Source organism: Sitodiplosis mosellana, unplaced genomic scaffold, assembly GCF_009176505.1.
Source record: "Sitodiplosis mosellana isolate CC-2019 unplaced genomic scaffold, AAFC_SMos_1.0 Smas_scaffold_47, whole genome shotgun sequence".
Lineage (NCBI taxonomy): Eukaryota > Metazoa > Arthropoda > Insecta > Diptera > Cecidomyiidae > Sitodiplosis > Sitodiplosis mosellana.
In genome coordinates, this window is record NW_022595289.1 from 3,017,946 (window position 1) to 3,038,799 (window position 20,854).

A 20,854-nucleotide genomic window follows, 5' to 3' on the forward strand; every position below is an offset into this window, starting at 1 on the left:
TATAACATTAAACCGCAAAGCAAAAATTATTCAATGATTAGCTCACGAACCTCCAAACGAAAAATTTCTTTACACCTTTTTTGTCAATTTTCACTTTCACAATAATTTACCTGAGGACTTGTGGCGAGTGCAATGATTAGAGTTTGTGAAATGTCTTCCAATATCTAATAATGGATGTTTTCCATTAGGTCTACGATTTCTGGCTTGATAATCTCTGTTTTCAGCCCCTGCTCTATGAAAATTGTACGAGATATTTATCATACCTGTATCGATAATGCATAGACAATAAAACATTTTTTCGATCAATTAAACACCAAATGTTCAAGATTCAAAATCAATTTATTGCCAGAGTACAATATCCAAATTACAATAATTTTAAATTCTAATCTATTTTGTCACAAATCTAAATATCAATATTGATTAGATTTTTGTGTGTGAAAAGATTTTGTGTGTGTGTGTGTGTGTTCGTATCTACTTGCATTTCTTAGTATGATGAATGGATGAATGATTGGTTGGTTGGTTGGATTTAAGAATAGAAAAGATTGAAACGGTAACCAAAAAATGAAATAAATTGAAACTTAATCTTACGGTTATATGAAAAAAAAATGGCTCAAATATAGTGGTTAATTTCAGTAAAACGAAATTGTGCCTTAAATTGAATTGATTCCTCAAATAGTTAAAAAAATCGATAAATACATACAATAAATAGAGGAATAAAAAATAATATGACCGACGTTAGTTTCATAGAAATTTTTTATGGTACTTTGTTTTCTACACATACAAAAGTTGCAAACAAATCACGATTTTGTGTTCCTTGGGTTTTACTTTTTTTTAAGTTGCTTATTTAGTATAGTAATAATTTAATAAGTAGGTCTAGATTCTTCACTTTTCTGATTTCAATATAGAAAACTCTACAAACAAAACAATATGCCTCACTGTAAATGTGTGATCCTTACTTAGAAAAAAAAAAAAACAAAGAAAAATGTGCACAGATTTGCTTAGTACATATATTCAAAGATGAGTTTCTAATGCGTTAATGTGCTCGTTTATCGAAAGTGTGTGTGTGTGTGTGTGTTTTTGCACTGATAGAAACGTGACTTGAGATGAGATGAAATGAGTACGAGTAGCACTTTGTACAACATAAATTTGATGTATTGAGGAAAAAAAATTATCTCTCCTTCTATAATAAAATACTTGATGGCATAGTTTCCATCGTGCTTATCTAAATACGACAACCAAGAAAAACATAAAATTTTAATGTCTCTAATGTAAAATAGACGCGTATTTCGAAAATGGCCCTTTTTTGAAATGTCTATCTAATGATGTTCATTCGAAAAATTGTGTGTGTTTGTGTGTTTAATACAAATGAATTGTTTGTTGTCTACTCTACTGAAATTCATCAATTTGCCCATAAAACCTTATCGATTGGCATTTTTTTTTATATCACACTTGCTTAATACTTTTGATGTGACTAATTCAAATTAAAAGAGCAATTGCGCAAAAAACATTTCTTTCTTTTCTTCAATTTGTAATACTGTGTGTCGGAAAAAAGTGTCTACTAGTTTTTCTAAGTAAACGTTTCATTTCGAAAAAAAATGCAGTCATTTGGTTTTGTTAATTCGTATTTCCAATTCGGGTGAACATTCGCGTTAAGAAAGAGTTCTCCCATACACATTTTTCTTTCGCTTTCTAATTGAATTTGTGTGAATATGATTTCAAACAAACGGAATAAAATATATTGGAAAATGTAAACATTGTCCGTGTATGCCGTATTTCTGTTGTATGTGTGTCGATTTATGCTCTTAGGCCAGTATCCAGTTTGGTCAATCGATTTTTATTGTTCGATGGAATAATGTTTAGTTTTCTTCCAAAAACTCTTGAAAAATCCCTTCTTCTTGTGTGTATTCGGTGTTTCCATTGCGCCTAAAACATGAATTTTGCCATTAAAACTCGAACCAAATATATCGCCAATATTTCACGAAACGTTTCGCCCAATATAAAAATGCATAAAAATATTTACCTGCATCAAAAGATCGATGAGCGGATGGAATTTGAGCGTTCCTGTCCTTTTTATCTTCTTTTGCTTTTTCGCCTTTGCGAATGAGTAAACTAGTAACTCGTCGCAAAGCATCAGTTGGTGATTTCTTAAAGAAGTTTGGTGACAAATTTGGCGGCAACGTTAGAGGTTTTCGACTAGATGTGCCCACGTCCCAAGCACGGCCACCGCAATGAATACGATCCAAATTTTCATTTGAAACGGGCCGATTTTGCCGTTGCTTTGGATACCATCCACGAGCCGGTCCACCAGCTATTCGCAACATTTCACTACTTAATAACGCATGGTTTATATTTCGTTGTGGATGTCGACCATTCAGCGTGCTTCCGGCTGTTGAATCGAAAGAAAATCATTAGCAATGTTCTGCGAACACTTTGCATCTGAAGTGCAACCTTACCTATTCCAACGATTGATGAATTCAAACTGTTCATAGGCCTAGGTGCTGTTCGACTGCCACCACTACACGCGGGCGTCTCTTGTGTTCGTCGATGTGGCGTTCGGGGTACATCACACCTAGAAATTTGAAGATAAATATTAAATGATTCTGTGTAAATGTGCGAACTGTGATGCTCTCACTTACCCCCTAGCAAAAATGGGAGTTTCTGGAAGACTACATGATGTTTGAAGACGACGTTCTTCATGCGGACTTGGCGTTGTATGTTTGATGTATGCGCCGGGCATACGTTTCCTGGAATTCGATAACGCCATTCGATCATGCGAATGTGTTGAGTGTGTGGTGTGTGGCGACATGTAAACGTTCGAACTTTTGTAGCATTTTGAGTCCATTGACCTACAATGAAATAGACCATTTGTTATATATTTCCCAGAATCGATTACGTGAAATTGAAACATACATGGTTTTAAGCGTATTATCTGCTGAAGGACAACGATGAGGTGGAACAGGAGGCGCATCTGCCGAATATCGATTCTCGTACTTTTTACCTAATGAAGTCGATCGATAACTGTGCGAATCGAGCCAAATTTTGTTTTCGTATACATCAGCGTTGCTTTCCGTTGGCAATGGTGGCAATGGGGGTAAACCGTCAATCTCCTGTTGCCAAAGTAGATCATGTTAAACACCATACATGGGGCAAAAAACAATATGAAAAGAGAATTGAACTTTGGAAATACATACATCCGCACTAGAAGATGGTGGTGAGGGTGGCAAAGCACCGAACACGTGTTGTGAGAGCAGCATTTCTTTGGCGCTTTCCGATTTATGCACACCGACCCGGAAGCCGAGTGGACGTCTCGGTGGTTGAATATCTATCAAAGTTAAAACACACTCTTGAGACTGTCATTCAATTTCAAATTGATACACGCTTATACGTTACCTGGTACTCGCACAGCAATAGGTATATCTCCCCGAAGCAAAGCGCTAATGGTGTTCTCTATCTGACGAAGCGGAGCACCTTGTCCTTGCGATTCACTGTCTGGTTCTTCATCTTCTTCAATCGGCGGAGCCAAGTCTCGACGTGGCGTAGACACCAAATCAGCTACAGCCATTAAAAGAAAATCAATCTGTCAAAATCTGTTTCTTAAGGATTGAATTATATTCGAATTGATTTACCTTGATTGGGTGGTGGTGGAGCATTAATTATTGGTAGCGAAGCAACACGCATAAGTGGTGCATTCAAATCATCATTCACATCAATTTTATTCGATGAACCACCTTTGTTCACCTTCAAGTAATCCTGTTTTGATGGTGTTAAGCTGCTTGCATGCGTCAATTTGCCGTCATTTGGCTTTGACCAAAACGAACTGTAATCCGAATGTCTGAAATGATATAATGGCGTGTTAAGTGACCGCAAGTAATGTCAAGAGGTATTATATGCAACATACTTTGCGGAATGAATTGAGCTCTGCATCGATGGTAATGCCAAATCGATGCTGTGTCGGTACTTTGGTATGTTTATCGGTGGCTGCGGTATATCATTGGCCTCCTCAATGCTCAGTAATTCTTGGCTTGATTCCAACATTGATTCCAGTTCGGACTCTTTCCCCGCTTCATGCGATGGCACAAACTCCGGTATATCAAACACTTGTTTACGGTCGCGTCCCTTGCGAATCACATACGTACCGTTTGGAATGATGGTTTTTTGCATTGGGATTACATCTTCTGCAATGGAAAATATTTTCCATAAAAATGAATTTATGTCAAACAATATTCGATTTCATTAAAGTGCTCATGTCAGCACAAGAAAAAGGAGACAAGTCATTACCCGAATCAGTGATGATCGAACCGGCTTCATCTTCTGTGCTGCAAATTGGGTTTTCGGGTGGGTCAGGCCAATCGGATGAATACGAATGGTCTGTACTTAAAATACTATTGCACGGAGTTGACGCCACACTGTTCTCACAGTCGGCAAAATTCGGCGGAATCGCAAGTATTGCCGGTAACTGCAAATGGAAAGTCGTTTGAAATTAGTCACACGGAAATCATTCCCTTTCAATTAGATACAAACCTTCATGTTTATATCGTTTGCTATATTGTCATCCATTTTAATTTCCCATGCGATTCCTGGGCTGCATTTCAAGGGTAACGTTAATGCTGGCATTTGTGGTGGCTCAGGTGATGGCGGTGATGGCGGCGATAACTCGCTTTGTTCTTCTTCTTCTTCTTCTACTTCTTCTCTACCTGCAACTTCTTTACTCTCTAGTTTGATTTCGATGATTTGTGTAGATGTATCACGTTCGGGTGTTTCATTCGCGTTTGCACTCGCATTCTCAAGGGAATCATCCGAGAAGTCCTCCTCGGATGTAATTAAACTATGACGATTATCGAAATTGGACAAACTAACCGTTTGCATCAATGGCTTGAAGTCTTCTGAAATTTGCCGTAAAAATGGTTTTAATTGAATTGCACGAAAAAAAAGTCGAGCTCAAAAAATGTCAACCAACCTGATGCGCTATCAGCTTGTGTGATTGCTCCTTCTTCTTCGTCTTCATCGCCATCCGAAGATTCGTCATTCAAATGCAATTTCAACTTTTTGTCCGTCAAATCGTGAGCGGAACGAACTACTTTTCGCGTTGATACCGATTTTGATTTAACTGGCGATGCTCGGCCGGGATAAATGGTGACTGGATGTTCTTTTTCCATTGTTTCTGGTATGAATTGGCAATTGGTGGCAACGCCACGTAATACCGCATCATGAACAGCGCTGATGTCAATACCGAGCTTGGTTCGACCGTTCCTCATTAGGAAATCAAAATCATTGCTTTTCTCTGTTTTCTTTGATTGCGTTGAGCCTGGAAGACTGGCGTATTTGGATGGATTCACATTTAATGGACGAGCTTTGGGCAGTGTCGTTTGACACGGAAGTGAATCCGAGTCATTGATACTGCCCGCAGAATCATTTCGTAGTTTTGCATCAACAATGGATCGTTTATTCTTCAAATTGTTGTCACTTTCTATATCAAGCAATTTTAATTCTCTGTTTTGAAGGGAAAAAATTTCAAATGGAAAATCAGAGTTGAATAAACCAAATTTGAGCGACGAAAAAAAAACCATTGAACAACTGAAAAAGTTTATGTTCATTATCTGAGCTGAAATTTATATAAAAGAAATTCACCACTCACTTTTTTCCATTCATACTCATGTATCCATCATCTTCGGATTGATTGCCTTGTGTCGGCGTTTCCGGTTCATGTTGTTCGATGTGCGGCAAAGAGTCCGGATCTTCAAACTCCGACAACACTTTGTCCAAAAACTCAATTGATCGCTCGACTTCGTCACCACTGTTAATACAACAAATTTTTGAAAATTAAATTAATGTTATTATCACTGATTCTGCTCATTTTGATTTTCTTCTCAGACACTTACTCGGGTTGCTTCAGATGAAACGGTTTCAAACTAGATTCAGACATAATTGTGATTGTTGCCAGAATAACCAACCATATATCGAGCAATCTGTATTCGGCGGTGGAAGAAAATAATTTGAATAAATATTTGCAAATAAATAAAAATCACAGTCGAAAACATTTACCCTGAATCAAGACGACTGAAAAAATGCTAAGAACTCAGGTTCTTTCATTTGATTACAAGATTTCACATTGCTTTAGAATCGATACTGCGTAGTTGATTGAATCCTCGTTCCAGTTGATTTCTCCCACTCGATTTCAACAAATTCTGTAAAATGTATAAACAAAGCAAACACAATAATTTTTATTGCAAGAATTGAGTCAGTACCGCGTCAGTCGGTCGGTGAATCACGTAATTTTAGAATTACGTAAACTAACTTCGTGACAACCAAAACTGGATTCCTATCTTGTTTCACTATTGCCTTTTTCTATCGATGAATATCATGCTTATCAACTGAATCGCTCAAGCTCCCGGGCGAAACCGTTATCATTTATTAATTAAAATTGAATTCAGAATGTTCTATTAGAGACACAGAAGACACATACTGCTGTCTTTTGCCTGTCGAATAATAGCGGCAATGAATGGGGAGATTATGATTCCTTGGAGTTTATTCAACTGTATTTAAAAAAGAACTCTCGAAACGAAGGGTTAATTCATGATACACACAGCCTATTTGAATATCACACACTCGAACGCGTATTGTTTCGTATGTTTCATTCATTGAAAACTTTTCTATTCTCCACTTTATTATTGTACATCACTCTATCATACACACACACACATCGTATGTGATACATCGGTGTATGCGATATATTGGCATTTATCGAATAAACCCGGAATATAAAATTAGAGCTTTCTAAATCAATAAAAAGGTGATGACGAAAAAAGAGTTTCAAACGTTTTGGAACTGTTCATCCGGCCCACGGAATATTGATTCCACGGAAATGGTTGGAGGTGAATGGAGGAAAAATAATCAAATGATGATTGTTACACCGTACAAAAAAGGGAACTGCACGTATCGCGTCCATCATAGCGCATGAAAAAAAAACGGAATAAAAAACCGAGAGCGAAAGCAAACACCAAAAAAAACAGAAAGCACAATGCGAGAAAAAAGTTTTATCTGGGCGAATACCTGCACTTCTTATGTGATATTTGATGTTAGAACAGAAAGACAATTAAATATTAAAGCGAATTAACACTGTCTATTTATAGCTGTGCATATGAAACGTTACGAGGTGAGCATTTGGTAACGAAAAGCGTTTGTTTTTTTTTCTATCTCGTTTGCTGTGTCGTTTTCCATTTCGGTGTGTCTATAGCCTATATATCTTAACATATTGTAACGCGCAGCGTATAGATACAGTTGCGTGTGTTTCGCAATTCTTGGCTCACACTGTCACTTAATTTTGCCGAGAGTGAAGACATGCGGCAGTAGTAGCAGCAGCATCGGCTACAGACTGAGCGCAGGGAGAGTAGAGAGCAGAAAATGAAATATGTTTTTTCTTTTGTTGAAAATCAAATTTCGTCTGTTGAATTTTGGTGAACGGTTTCGGTCAATTGATTTATTGACGATGAAAATAATTGCCCAGAAAAATACCACCTTCTTTGAATGAGTGGAAAAAATGCTATTTTGCGTGCGGATTGTATTCTGGAATCGATTTTAGTGTAGCGCTTATTACTATATTCCCAACGACTCCCGCACGTAAACACACGCACACACACACACATGCACAGCATTATTTTCCATGCACGTAGTTGCTCACGAAAGTCTGGATTTTCCTACACTCAAAGTACAAAGACCCAAGTAAATACTAACACACACTGGCTAGTCACACTGTTACACTTGTGTGTACATGTTTGGTGGCAGCAGCACGTAAATGCACTCAAGACCAAAAAGTCTCTATCCAAAAATCAATGTAACCGAATCAAAGAGGCGTCATGAAAACAGAAATCTTTATGCAAATGAGCTGGAGAGCCACTCATAAAAAAAAGAATACATGGATATTTTATATGAAACAATCTGTCACAAAGGCAACTAGGATAATAAATTGAACGCAACGCACCGTATATATAAATGAATGGTTGTATTCGTTGTTGGTCGAAATGATTCTTCTTTTATTTTATTTTTTCTGTTTCACTGTCGCCAAAGAGCCGGAAACAAAATCGAGCTAATTTCACACTGTCACTTCTAATTCAAGCATAGACACAAGGCTCGATGAACATCAAGCTAAGCATCCGCTAAATTGTCATTATCTTGCCGCAATCATTAACACAGTTCTTTCTCCTTCTTCTCTGCTTTATTTTGCACTTCTTACGACACCTCAACCAACAGTCTCATAAACAAAATCTAATTCACACTTTACACACGAAACATGAGCTGCGAATAGGCATAACACAGTATTCCGACGCACTATTGTCTCCCACAGTCAATTTCAACATTTATGTGGAACAATGATTTTTTCTCTGGTCGGCTTGTTTCGAAAGGAAAAAATAACGAAAATGTGAACAAATCGACACAATTCCACAAATGAATCGCACACACATTAAATTTAATCAAAATTTCCGCCACCGTAACAATTTATCGATCGTCATTTTGGAGTTTGTAAAAGAAACTTATTGGAAGTTGTCATTGTCGTCCGAAGCGAATTTTGTTTTGTTTTTTAAAGCGCATATTATGTTCTTCTATTTCTCTCTTTCTCTTCTTCTCTTTTGTTCTATGTACTCCGCCGACGAACAACAGTATGTGTGTACTATACATGATTTGAGTGTGTGACATTTGAGCGGGTACGTTCAGCCAACCGAACTGAAGGTTATACTGTACCCAGACAGCACCTTATTACAACGCAAATACATTGACTTAACAGTTATTCCCACATATGCCGTTATTTCGTTTTTTCCGCGATATGCAACGGCAGAATTAATTCAGAATCTATAAATGTTATCTTTATGATGGATCCGAAGCAAATTTGAATGCATTCAGAGCACAAATATCACCCACTGTTTCGCAGACGAGATAATGTATTCAAACATTTGTTGACGAAATGCCTTCGTCTCGGTGACGGATTGGACTTTTGACTCTTTTCCACGAATACGACAAGCAGAATCTTCGCATATGAATTTATCTTCTACGTAAGCGAATGATATTTATGGTATTAAGAACACGTGATGCCTACGAATTGCGTGAATTCGGTGTAACCAATCTCAGCGAAGCGAGAGAGATAATAAGTCAAAGCCGTTGTGTCCGTTGGATGTGTGCCAATGCTTTTCTTATAAGTCAATGCTAACGCACGAATAGTGTACCAACGAAATATTTCAATTTGACTTTGTGTTCTATAAAACTTAACATTGACAGTAAATTGTTTGTTAATCGAATTTGCGTGATAAAAATACATTGCATAGTATGCATTGCATACACAACCACTTGCTATCAATGGCTCTCACCTCATTGACACCGATGATTTTCATGACAAATTGATCAACAGCTTGCATCAATGCATTACCGCTGACATTTTTTTTTTTTTTATTTTGACAATATTTTGTATGTTTTTGCTTGAACACCGTACATTCACGTACTATGAGATTTGGCTATGGAGAAAGGTTTGATTTAGATGGAAGTAATTGAAATAATCATGAAAACAGATGCCATGAATTAATTAGCGGTTGCTTCTGTTACTTATATCATCGCCAAAAATTTGTAGCCTAGTTTTCATGAAAAACTCTTTTGAAAAATTGTTAGGTAATCACTCAAATTTTGTTTGTTGTTCAAACATATTTGAATATACATCTTGCGCTACCGTACGGCAACGTTAACTTCAGCTAAAACTTTAAATATATTTATTTATAATATTTACCCACAAAAAGTCGATAATATGGAATAGTTTTTAAAATATCGATTGTAAAAATCGTATTGTCGGAAAATACCCTCGATTCAAATCATATGACGGCCAGTGGCTTTGACTACGGCTTCGATTATCCAATAGAGCATTGAGGATAAGGTCGAGCGTGGCACATATGTGTGTTATTTCGGTAATCGGAAGCTTGAGAGAGCATTTTCTTTCGCCAAAATAATTTTCAATGCACGATACGATGCGATGCGGTGGTTGTTTTGTTTTTATTTTTGCTTTTTTTCATCTCTTTATTTTAGTTTTGTCGAATTGTTGGCACTAATGTCAACCGAATACAATCAGAATCGAGTTTAGATTCTTTTTTTTCGTATGCGTTCAGTGGCGTTTTGTTCCGTGAATGATAAAAAAAAACGCTATAGCCATGCGAATATATGATGTACACAGTATGAAGTGTTTTGGGAATGTGTGCGTGCACGTGTATGTATATGAACTTAGAATGGTTGTGAGCGCGCGTAGACTTTGACACCAGCCGATGTTTCGGCGAATTGGTTTCAAATACCGACGATGTAAAGTGATTTTGACAAGAGCACATCGACGAAGCAAGCCGAACTGCTGATGTGTGCGTGCATCAGTTGGTGACGGTACTTGATGTGACGCAGCCAACTAAACGCACACATTCACAGCGCAGCTCACGAGCACAGCGAAAAGCCAACGAGTAAAAAGTTCTTGCTTCAATCAGCTAAAATACCAGTTCTGCTCTTCACTTTCCGCACAACGGTGGTTCAGTGAACACACTATTCGATCCAACGTATAACATTCAATAGGCTTACGCCCTAGTGTATTTATCAACCCGATTTGACCGAAGAATCAACAAAAAACAGGTATTTATTTGCAGCATTCATTCATTAATTCGATTTGTTTCTCTTTAGTAAATTCGTTTTATTTGAATGCAATTTGAACGGGAAAAAAATTATTCTGTAGTTTTTAATTGTAAGCTAGTGTGTCACACAGTCACACGTACGACCACATTCAGTCGTCGAATGAAAAGAAGAAGAAGAAAGAAAAAAAAATTACCGTTTACCGAACGAATTTATTGAAAAGAGGTGCATGTTAATAATATTAAAAAGTGCGTTTTGGATGAATAATAATATTGAATCAATCATTACAATTGAAAAAAGAGAGTCGTTTGAACGAAAAGTGGTTATGTAACAAGACAATGTGAGCGAAAAGCCTGGTGATGAACGCCGCCATTACAGTTCCTTGAACAAGTTGATGAAGAGAGAAAAAAAATCAATTCTATTTGACGAGAATTAATTTCACTGGATTAAGTGACACATTGGCAATGCTTGTCATGTGAATAATGAATGCTAAATTTGCTTACGTAAGACATTTTTCGGACGGTTCAATCGGATGAAAATCAGTTTTTCCCCTCGTTGAAAATTTAACAAGAAAATGTGTTCGATTGCGGTTATTGAATTGAGATATCATTCAAGAATTTCAATTATTGCCTTCCGCTGATATAAATTTAATCATATTCATTATCGCGAGAACACTGATTCGGTTGGCAATTGGCGCGTTGTACGTACAATATATTAAAATTAGGTTTTTGTGTCGCTGTAAAAGTGATTCACTCACACACATGGCGCATTTTTATAGGTTACGACATATGCACGGGACTTGGCTTGTGAATCAATAAGAACAATTTAGTTCACACTAAAGCAATGACATTGGTCACATTATATAACTAGATATATTTGGTTCAGTACACCTTCAAAGTGATTTTCACTTTGAAAACATTTAATTCAATTAGATTTGCGATATTCTTTCTTTTTCGCATGTACAACAAGCATATCATATTCAAGCCCTGGCGAAAAGTTGAATAAAAATGGGATGACGTACACGTGAAATTGGCAATATGGCGCCCGGCATTGAGAAATGTGAACTGTGAGGAAAATAAAAATGGAACGTTGCGCTAGTGATTTTTTGATTGAAAAATTATGACTGAAATTTCATATAGAATCATTAATTTTTTCTAACAATTTCATTGCCAAAGTCAATTAACTGAGTGAAATGCTTAGTTGAGAATTTTCAAAAATGGAATTTCTTATATAAGTCGATATAAAGGCCATTGTGTTTGCTAGTATGCGTATTGATCTCACTCATACACACTAAAAACACACACACGTGCCGTCCCGTCCGTTCTATAGCGCTCTGTTCACACATTTATTGTACTAGACTGTTCGTGCTTTCGTCATAGTTCCATTCGCTTGATTTTTGATTTGCCAATGATAAATTCCGAACATTCAAAATTCTCTTTACGTTAATGATGTCTGAATAATTTCGGCATTAGCAGAAAGAGAAAAAGTGAAAGAATCAAATCGCATCTTATCTGGGAACATACGAAAAGAATGTTGACTTTCTTTTTGAAAATTATGACTGTACCACGTGCCCAATTGCACGTCATAGGTTACAATTTTTTTTTCTTCTCCTTTACACTCAAAGTGTTATATAACGAACTCTGGAACGAAAACTACGCAAATAATAATGAACATCGTAATTAATATAGTTTGTTTTCCTCTAACGGTTCACGAAATCAAATCATAGTAGTCAGCAAATGTGGCATTTTTCTTATCAATTTATTTTTTCAATTTATTATACACTTTCAAGGCGCAATGACAAAACTAAGCGACATCATTTCAACGTTGCCTAGGTTTTGAAATCGGTTTCCTTTGATCGAGTGATGCAAATTTGATTTGCCATGATTTTGATCTATGAAGATTTTTCCAAAGTCAATAGTCAAAGACAATAGTCTTTCGAATCAGACTGCAAAAATCATTGAACGTATTTTCAATGGAGCCTATGTTTTGTAGGCTTACGTATGCAACTGATATTGCAATATTCAGTTCAATAAATCAGTTGTCGCAGCATTCAACGAATGCCATATTTTTTGCTTTATCATTCATAAAAAACAATATCTACTTGTATATATGATACAGTCTGTCCGCTGCCGCTTATTATATGTCGTATAATTTTTGTGGTACGCAATAGTCGCTGCATTGACTGCGTGTTCAATTTCGCTGCATACGTTTTCAGTAAGCTGATTTCACAGTCGTAATAATTATATATGGATATAAAAGTAGTTTGGCTTTAATGGCGGATCCATCACGTGCATTGTATTTGTTCGTATTAAACTCTTCTCTTTTCGGCGAAATGGAGCCATATTTGATTTAGAATAAATAGAATATAAAAAATTATAGCGATCGTAAAACCGATTTTGTCGTTTTAAATATTAAATTTAGCAAGAGATCGTATTTATTTAAAACAATTTTGTTTATTTTTTTCGTAAAACAGCTAAAATGGGATTTGACGTAACCGCTTTCCTTAAGGATTTTGCCGCCGGAGGTATCTCCGCCGCTGTCTCAAAGACAGCCGTAGCTCCAATTGAACGTGTCAAGTTGCTTTTGCAAGTTCAAGCCATCTCAAAGCAAATCAAAGCTGACCAACAATACAAAGGTGAAATTTCGATTTGACAACAAAAACAACAACATTCGTTTGCACAAACATCGAACGAGAAATAACAATGATTGGTTTTTTTTTTGTGGTTGCATAGGTATCGTTGATTGCTTCGTTCGTATTCCAAAGGAACAAGGTTTCACCGCTTTCTGGCGTGGTAACTTGGCCAATGTCATCAGATATTTCCCAACACAAGCTTTGAACTTTGCCTTCAAGGACAAGTACAAGCAAATCTTCTTGGGTGGTGTTGATAAAAATACTCAATTCGGACGTTACTTCGTTGGTAACTTGGCTTCGGGTGGTGCTGCTGGTGCCACATCGTTGTGCTTTGTCTACCCATTGGATTTCGCACGTACCCGTTTGGCTGCTGATGTCGGCAAAGGTGGTGCCCGTGAATTCACAGGTCTTGGAAACTGCTTGACCAAAACCTTTAAGTCCGATGGTCTTGGCGGTTTGTACCGTGGTTTCGGTGTATCAGTACAAGGTAAGGATCGTAGCATCAAATGACAAATTCCGATTCAAATTGTTTAACACCGTTTCTTCATTTCTATTTGCCACAAATCAGGTATCATTATCTATCGTGCCGCTTACTTTGGTTTCTACGATACTGCTCGTGGTATGTTGCCAGATCCAAAGAACACACCAATCTACATCTCGTGGGCCATCGCTCAAGTCGTGACAACTGTTGCTGGTATCGTGTCATATCCATTCGACACAGTCCGTCGTCGTATGATGATGCAATCGGGTCGCAAGGCCACCGAAATCATCTACAAGAGCACCATCCACTGCTGGAGCACAATTGCCAAACAAGAAGGAAGCGGTGCCTTCTTCAAGGGTGCATTCTCAAATGTCCTCCGTGGTACTGGCGGCGCTTTCGTGCTTGTGTTGTACGATGAAATCAAGAAGTTGTTGTAAATTTATTTTTAAAACTTAAATTTAAAACACGATAAATACACTAAAAAAAATAAAAAAAAAATCGTTAAAAAATAGTAATCTGATAAAAAAAATCATTTCACCGTAAAAAAAATTCCACAACAAAATGGACAACTAACCGTATTATGAAACAAACAAAAAAAAATGTCAATAAATCTGAACTGAAACAGAAGATTTCAAAACAACAACAACAACAACAAAAAGAAAATTCTACAATTGCTTGGTGATGAATTGATTCAAACACTATTTATTTAGGTGAAGCTGTTGGGTATTATGATACGCTTGATGCGCCACCAAAAATAAAAAAAACCAATTTCAGTAAAATTTGCATAGACTTGTAAACGCTCCCACACAACAAATGGAAACAGAGCAATAAAACATATAATATTTTGTTTGGTGTGAACCAAATGATAATTGAGTTGCTTTTATTTCATATTTTCAAAAAGAATGTTGCCACGGACGTACATTGGTCCACAGAAGGTACAGAAGGTATCTTGCTTGACATTTGTCGCTTTTTGGCCTAATTAATAAAAAATATTCAACCGTGATAAGGAGGCCCCCTTTGGAGTGATCATTAGGTTATCGCATAAGATAAGAGCCGCAGTATGTTGCTTTGGTTTCACGTGTCGCGGTTGGAAACAATAGAATCAGTTTTGATTATTCCATTAGGAATGGATCGTCATCCTGCATTTATTTGAGAAAGAAAGTACCATATATCAGTACGATTCACAGAAACAAATTCGAAACACATTTAGAATGAATGCATGTACAATAATAATGCTAATAAAATGATTTATTAATCGGTTTATCTGTTGCTACGACAATATTGCTAGTGATTAGATGATTTACATTCAAAGCTCCGTAGTATGCGGAATAATAGGATGCAATCGTACATGAATGAATACGGAATTAGTCATCGTGGTTTGGTTGCTTAGCTTCTTACATCTTCTTTTTAACTTATACACACAGGTACGTACAAACACTAATTCTTAATTTAAACATTTGCATGTCTATGGCGAGTTTCATACCCTTGTTCGCTCTGAGTCGCCGGTTAATTTATCTACAATCTGCGCGTGAGTAGAACGATAGAAGAGATAGTAAGTGATAATATTTATAGTTTTGGCATTGAATAAACCGGAATGTCATTGTAATAATTACCGTGCTAATTCCAGGCAGGTTAAGAACTCGACCCAAAATCGGTACTCTTCGCAAAAAGTTAATGGCAACCGGGAAGAAACCGCTAAAAAGTGGAACAGATAGTGTTGTTAGATAATTTGTAATTCAACTCGATTGAATTTAAAGTGTTGTCCAATCTCTTTTCTATTGTCAGTGTTGTTCCTCAAAATATCCGATTCAATATGAACAAAATGAATCATAACACTTAACACGATCATTGATAAGAAGCCATACCTAAACAAAAGGAAAAATCCATAGGATTCAATAATCATGCCAATCAATGGCCATCCGAGAAGAACGATGACAATTCCGCCGAAGAATGCAAGAGATGATTTGATTTTCTTTCGTTGCACGAAAAACCGGAACGTCCGCTCCAGACCGATGATACAAGCCAATCCGCATATGAACAAGATCTAGAGAGAGGTGAAAGTTGAATTAGTATTCTGGCGGAAATTTGATGGAGAAAGTGGAAAACATACATTTCCAATAGCCAACAGGCCCTTATCGAACAATAGTAGCACACCAAGGAATACGAATGCCACACCGAATCCGGCCAAACCGACTCCAATTTCTGTAATTAGACACCAAATCGTCACCGAATTAACATTTACTACATCAACGCTTTTATTTTTGTTTTATTTGACATTTACTTACTCTGTGTATCACTTATTTCAAACATATTGCTACTAATTCCTATAGACTATCGAGATGAGTGTTTCTCTATTTAGGTGAAATACGATTGCTAATTTTGCAAGCTCATTCAAATAAATGCAAAATTTATGACATTAATAGAAAAAGGTAAATTTCCCTATTGTAACTGACGATAAAACATCCACGTCAAAGACGAAATGTCAACCAACAATTCGCTTTTCTACAGCTTGTTTAAGGGCAGCTGTCAACGCACACAAGATTTACAAACCGCACTCAAGTGGCGACAACGTTGGCAACAGTGATTTGACAAAACGGAGATTTTGAAACCGTTCCTAGTCGCCCTGGAAGTTAGCTTGTAGTCCAAAGCTTCTTTTGAAATGAAAATTGATGTTTTTTTTAAATTCTTCAATTAATATCGACTGTATTCCGGCATTAAGGAGTGAAAAGTATTGAAATTTCCATAAATACATTTGCAGTGGAAACGACAACGATTTTTAGATTCAAACTTCCCTTTTGTACCGCAGATGGCGCTGTAGTTATCAGAAACAACAAACACGTGCAAATCAAATGCTGTCAAAATAATAGGTGAAGTGAGCATTGATTCAGTTTAAACAAATTTGTGTGTTAGGATTTTAATTGATAAAGTATTGACTGGCAGAATGGGTGAATCAAAGAAAAGAGCTGCCGACTCAGAAGGTTTGAGTGAGGTGAAGAAGCCGAAATTTGAGAAGAAATCCGCCGCCCCAAAAAACAGTTCAGACAAACCAAAAGGAGGCAATCCGTTTCAGAAGACAGGTACACGCACGTTTTTCTTATTTCTCTTCTCCTAGCATTAATCATCACTCACTGTTTGCAGGAAATAAGTTTGGGAAACCGCAAGGCAAATTCCAAAAGCCACAAGGAAAATTCCAGAAACCACAGCAAGGCAAGTTCCAAGGAAAGTTTCAAAAGCCCGGAGCCGGTGGTCCGGGTAAATTTGGAAAACCCAGCGATGGTCATTCGAAGCAAGCGGCTGCACCAGCACCAGCACCGGAAAAAGTTGACTGGACCAAATTTAAGCAAGAGAAAAAGGAATTGCGGCAGAAGCGCAAAGCAGCCAGAACTGGATTCGATAAAATCCAAGAAGCCAAACAACTTTACGAAAAATTGAAATGGTATGCACTTTTATTAACAACTGATGCACTTACCGTTGAATGTATGCCTGACGTTTGGTTCAAATTCCAGCAAATCAACTGAAAACAAGGCAGAACTTTGCCGTGAACTCCACAAAGTATTCAGAGATGCAGAGACTTACCAAAAGATGGTAATGGCACATGATACAACGCGAATCGTTCAATGTATGCTCAAACGTGCTCCAGCTGAAATTTGTAAAGAAATTTCAGAGGTAAATATTTGATTCACTTGTTGGATTCAGTTGATTCAACTACATTTTATTCTGTGTTCCATTGAGTTTTGTTCATAAAACATACTTTTCTCTCCTAAAAGGCTCTAGTTCCAGTCGTTAGCAAATTGGCCATTTGTGATTATGCACATTTTGTTGTGCCTCGTCTGTTGAAGTATGGAACAATGGAGATTAAACGTAAAGTGATTGAAGCCACATATGGAAATGTGTTTTCAATGTTGAGCCGACCAAAATCCACTTCCATCATTGATACGGTATATTTGTCCTATGCAAGTAGCCAACAGAAGGCTTTGATGCGTCAAGAGTTGTATGGAGATCTGTACAAAAAGGTGAAATTAAGATCCAAATCGTGATCAAAATATTAAATTCAATTTCATATTCTAATTGCTTTCAAAACAACTGCATATATTTAGGCTAAAGACAAAAATGTCAAGTGTATAAAGGATACGTACAAGGATTCACCACACATGAAACTAGCCGTTTTGAATTCAGTCAAAAGTAATTTGGACCACATTGCCAATAAGACATTGGTTGATAACAGGTAAACACCACAATTGCCACATATCTAAATTAAAGCAAAAATATCATTGAAACACTTCTTATCTCTGATACCCCGACTCTCAATATCTGCAGTTTGGTACATGCTGTCTTGTGCGACTATTTGAACGAGTGTAATGAAGAAGATAGAGGTGAAATTATCACAGCATTTTTGCCACACATCGCGGCTTTGGCTAGTACGAAAGACGGCGTTCTCGCCGCTATGACTTGCTTCTGGCATTCGATTGTCAAGGATCGTAGAGTGAGTACCAGTTGAAACAGAAGAAATGTGTGTTTTGTATTTGCTAGAAACTATATCAATAAGCCTTTCATTTTCTTCTTGATTCTATAGGCTATTTTGAAGACGATTCGTGAGCATCTCATAAAACTATGCACTCATGAGCATGGTCATGTCTTTATATTGACCATTATCAATACGACCGATGACACAAAAGCATTGAAAAAATCTATCTTCGATCCAATTTTCGCTGAAATCGAAGCAGTCGTGGCCAGTGAATGGGGCAGAAGAGTCATTGACTGGTTTGTTTCGCCTGGTGATCGAGCACGTTTTCATCCACAAACCATTGCTCTAATTGAAGAAGGTTTGCAATACAGTAAAAAAGATAAGGATGTCCGCCGTGCGGAGCTCCTAGAACAAGTCAGTGAGCCGCTGTGCAAAGCCATCGTTGAGAATCCATACTATTGGGTACGTGGTGGTCATATTGCCATCACAACATTAAATATTTTGAAAAGCTGCAAAGGTGAACTGGCAAAGAAAGCATTAGATAGTGTGGCTGAAGTGGTTTGCAATGTCGACTGGAAAGTGACACCAAAGGAAGTGGAAGAGGAAAACAAAGAAGTTGCCGAAATAAAGAAAAAACTTGAGGCGAAAACAGATGAGTCTGAGGATAAAAAGGGTGTTCCGGAACTAGTTCTTGGTGTTGAACATGCCGGTTTACATATTGCACTCAAGAAATTCCTGAAGATAGAAGGATTCCCATCAGCATTGGCAGAGAAACTGACCGATGAAGTGGTAAGCATATAACTTTGCTCAAAATTTCTGCATCTATTTCACCGCTGCATTCCATGAAATCATCAACATATTAATCCAATGAAATATCTCCTCTAGGTCCAGATATGGTTGCCATTGAATCGTGCTACATTCTTGTTAGTCGACGCATACAAGGGCGAAAATCCAAATGTACAGCAGAAAATCAAAACTTTGGTTACAAAACAGAGGAAATTGCTGAAATCACAAAATCATGCGGCGTCCAAAATTTTGTCGGAACTGCTTGGATTGAAATAGAAACATGTCCCAGGGACGAGATCAAAACTTGTTCACTTTTTATTTTGATATGATTTTATGATTATTAATATTGAATTCTAGAAGGAAAAAAATGAATAAAAAATCATATAAGTTGAGTTTTATGGATGCAAAGTTTATATTTTATTAGTGTTCTCAGATTTGTAATGATTCGCAGTTAAAATTTAAGGGTGTAGCATGCTGAAATTTATTTGATTCGTTCGATGATATGCACCCCAGAGTCGGTTTCGGTGATATCGGAAATTTCACCGACCTTTAAACTGAATGCGACGTCTTCGAATGGCTTTTGCATTTGCCCACGTGAAAATGGACCCAAATCGCCACCACGCTTAGCAGAACTACAGTCTGAGTACTTTTGTGCCAACTCGGCTAAAGTAGCTTCGCCAGATTTGATCTGCAATAGTTTAAAGGGAAAAATCAATCAGTAACTTTAGCAATAAAATCCATCAAACTAATCAAATTGAACCGGCATTCACAGCAGCCCACCCACCTTTTGGTAATATCCGTTCAAAATAGCGCGTGCCTCTTCTTTGGTCCGTGTAATGTTATCCTCGCGCCATGAGCTGGGACGACGGCTATCTCTGTGTTTCACCAATAAATGAGCGCATTGTACTTGACTCGATTCCTTGGCTGAATCACCGTCAGACTTAGCAGGGGATGTTGGTAGCTCCCATTGCGATTCTTTTGTGTAAACATTCAAGTAGTATGGCAATCCTACGAGAGGGAAAAAAACGATGCACAAATTTTAAAGTTGTAATTTGATATGCATGGTGATGAAATCATTATTTCTTGATGATGTCAATGTGTTATCAGCTGACGATGGGATTCTTTTTTATTGATGTTGAAACACAGTAAATCTGTGTGCCATAAAAAAAAACATTGTATCGTGTTACTACTCCATTTGAAATATTACTGAATCCATTTGATTTTTTTTTTCGGTAGTTTTTTTTTACATTCATTGGTTCAACAACAACAAAACATGTAAAAGCATCCGGGTCGCAAAAATTAAGAGTGTGCATTAATAACACGTGTGATAAACGACACTTCACTATGTCCTCGAATGGTTTCGAATGGGCTATTGATTAGTTGCAAGTCTTACTAACCGGTACTGCGGCTTTTCCTTTTTTCCCATCCTGCTGGAACAATTTCCTCTGTAGAATCGGCCATACTCACGATTTCAATTGGTTAATCACTTAGTTTTCGTGCTGGAACGATCACAATTGAAAAAAGCAATTATTTAAGCTAAAATTGATCGTTTGGCTTTGGAAAAAGAACTCTGTTGAAAAATCGTACGATGTAAATGCGTTGTGTTTTGTCGCTAATTTTTTATGTATTAAACTTGCATGCTAAATGTCAAACCGAAGAAAAAACTTTCCCTCCAAATAACATTCGTGATTTTCTTACCACACTTGAACACTTTTGGGCTCACAATGCTTTTCGACTGGTGTTATATTTGGAATGAAAATAAAAATTCAATTTACACAATATTTTTTTTTGGTATTTAGACAAAATCCAAGCAAATTTTCGCAGAAATCTCCAAATCAATTTTTTTCCTGCG

General features: G+C 37.1%; 5 protein-coding genes across 11 annotated transcripts; 2 read left to right on the forward strand and 3 right to left on the reverse strand.

Moving 5' to 3' along the window:
• Positions 1 to 320: 320 nt before the first annotated feature.
• LOC129570035 (uncharacterized) lies at positions 321 to 10,118 on the reverse strand. Of its 5 annotated transcripts, none has more exons than XM_055449403.1 (16): positions 9,767 to 10,118; positions 6,043 to 6,185; positions 5,880 to 5,966; positions 5,636 to 5,794; positions 4,958 to 5,490; positions 4,522 to 4,883; positions 4,279 to 4,456; positions 3,899 to 4,175; positions 3,627 to 3,832; positions 3,391 to 3,552; positions 3,192 to 3,322; positions 2,911 to 3,107; positions 2,637 to 2,846; positions 2,454 to 2,569; positions 2,021 to 2,386; positions 321 to 1,923 (listed from the first exon to the last, which is right to left on the reverse strand). In XM_055449403.1, exons 3-16 carry the CDS (start codon positions 5,921 to 5,923, stop codon positions 1,835 to 1,837), a joined length of 3,030 nt encoding a protein of 1,009 aa, XP_055305378.1. In that variant the 5' UTR covers positions 5,924 to 5,966; positions 6,043 to 6,185; positions 9,767 to 10,118; the 3' UTR covers positions 321 to 1,834. The 5 variants fall into 5 exon arrangements, with proteins under 5 accessions (XP_055305378.1, XP_055305379.1, XP_055305377.1 ...); XM_055449404.1 differs by lacking the exon at positions 9,767 to 10,118 and adding an exon at positions 7,979 to 9,208 and having other exon boundaries at positions 4,522 to 4,880; XM_055449402.1 differs by lacking the exon at positions 9,767 to 10,118 and adding an exon at positions 7,979 to 9,206.
• Positions 9,945 to 14,620, forward strand: LOC129570040 (ADP,ATP carrier protein). The gene is made up of 4 exons (XM_055449411.1): positions 9,945 to 10,641; positions 13,112 to 13,273; positions 13,371 to 13,757; positions 13,839 to 14,620. Exons 2-4 carry the CDS (start codon positions 13,117 to 13,119, stop codon positions 14,186 to 14,188), a joined length of 894 nt encoding a protein of 297 aa, XP_055305386.1. The 5' UTR covers positions 9,945 to 10,641; positions 13,112 to 13,116; the 3' UTR covers positions 14,189 to 14,620.
• A 68-nt stretch (positions 14,621 to 14,688) lies between these two features.
• On the reverse strand, positions 14,689 to 16,226 carry LOC129570044 (vesicle transport protein GOT1B). Of its 2 annotated transcripts, none has more exons than XR_008688087.1 (6): positions 16,037 to 16,222; positions 15,862 to 15,953; positions 15,617 to 15,795; positions 15,365 to 15,446; positions 15,056 to 15,273; positions 14,689 to 14,890 (listed from the first exon to the last, which is right to left on the reverse strand). XR_008688087.1 is itself a non-coding variant. In XM_055449416.1 (6 exons), exons 1-6 carry the CDS (start codon positions 16,059 to 16,061, stop codon positions 14,864 to 14,866), a joined length of 444 nt encoding a protein of 147 aa, XP_055305391.1. In that variant the 5' UTR covers positions 16,062 to 16,226; the 3' UTR covers positions 14,701 to 14,863. The 2 variants fall into 2 exon arrangements, 1 of the variants encoding a protein (XP_055305391.1); XM_055449416.1 differs by having other exon boundaries at positions 14,701 to 14,890; positions 15,235 to 15,273; positions 16,037 to 16,226.
• A 38-nt stretch (positions 16,227 to 16,264) lies between these two features.
• Positions 16,265 to 19,410, forward strand: LOC129570036 (protein penguin). Its single transcript, XM_055449406.1, has 9 exons — positions 16,265 to 16,479; positions 16,558 to 16,828; positions 16,890 to 17,187; positions 17,258 to 17,417; positions 17,519 to 17,764; positions 17,849 to 17,976; positions 18,069 to 18,234; positions 18,325 to 19,005; positions 19,102 to 19,410. Exons 2-9 carry the CDS (start codon positions 16,693 to 16,695, stop codon positions 19,276 to 19,278), a joined length of 1,992 nt encoding a protein of 663 aa, XP_055305381.1. The 5' UTR covers positions 16,265 to 16,479; positions 16,558 to 16,692; the 3' UTR covers positions 19,279 to 19,410.
• On the reverse strand, positions 19,391 to 20,837 carry LOC129570043 (putative peptidyl-prolyl cis-trans isomerase dodo). Of its 2 annotated transcripts, none has more exons than XM_055449414.1 (4): positions 20,701 to 20,837; positions 20,400 to 20,501; positions 19,787 to 20,010; positions 19,391 to 19,690 (listed from the first exon to the last, which is right to left on the reverse strand). In XM_055449414.1, the coding sequence occupies exons 2-4, from the start codon at positions 20,461 to 20,463 to the stop codon at positions 19,484 to 19,486; spliced, it is 495 nt and encodes a 164-aa protein (XP_055305389.1). In that variant the 5' UTR covers positions 20,464 to 20,501; positions 20,701 to 20,837; the 3' UTR covers positions 19,391 to 19,483. The 2 variants fall into 2 exon arrangements, with proteins under 2 accessions (XP_055305389.1, XP_055305390.1); XM_055449415.1 differs by lacking the exon at positions 20,701 to 20,837 and adding an exon at positions 20,590 to 20,635.
• Positions 20,838 to 20,854: the final 17 nt, after the last annotated feature.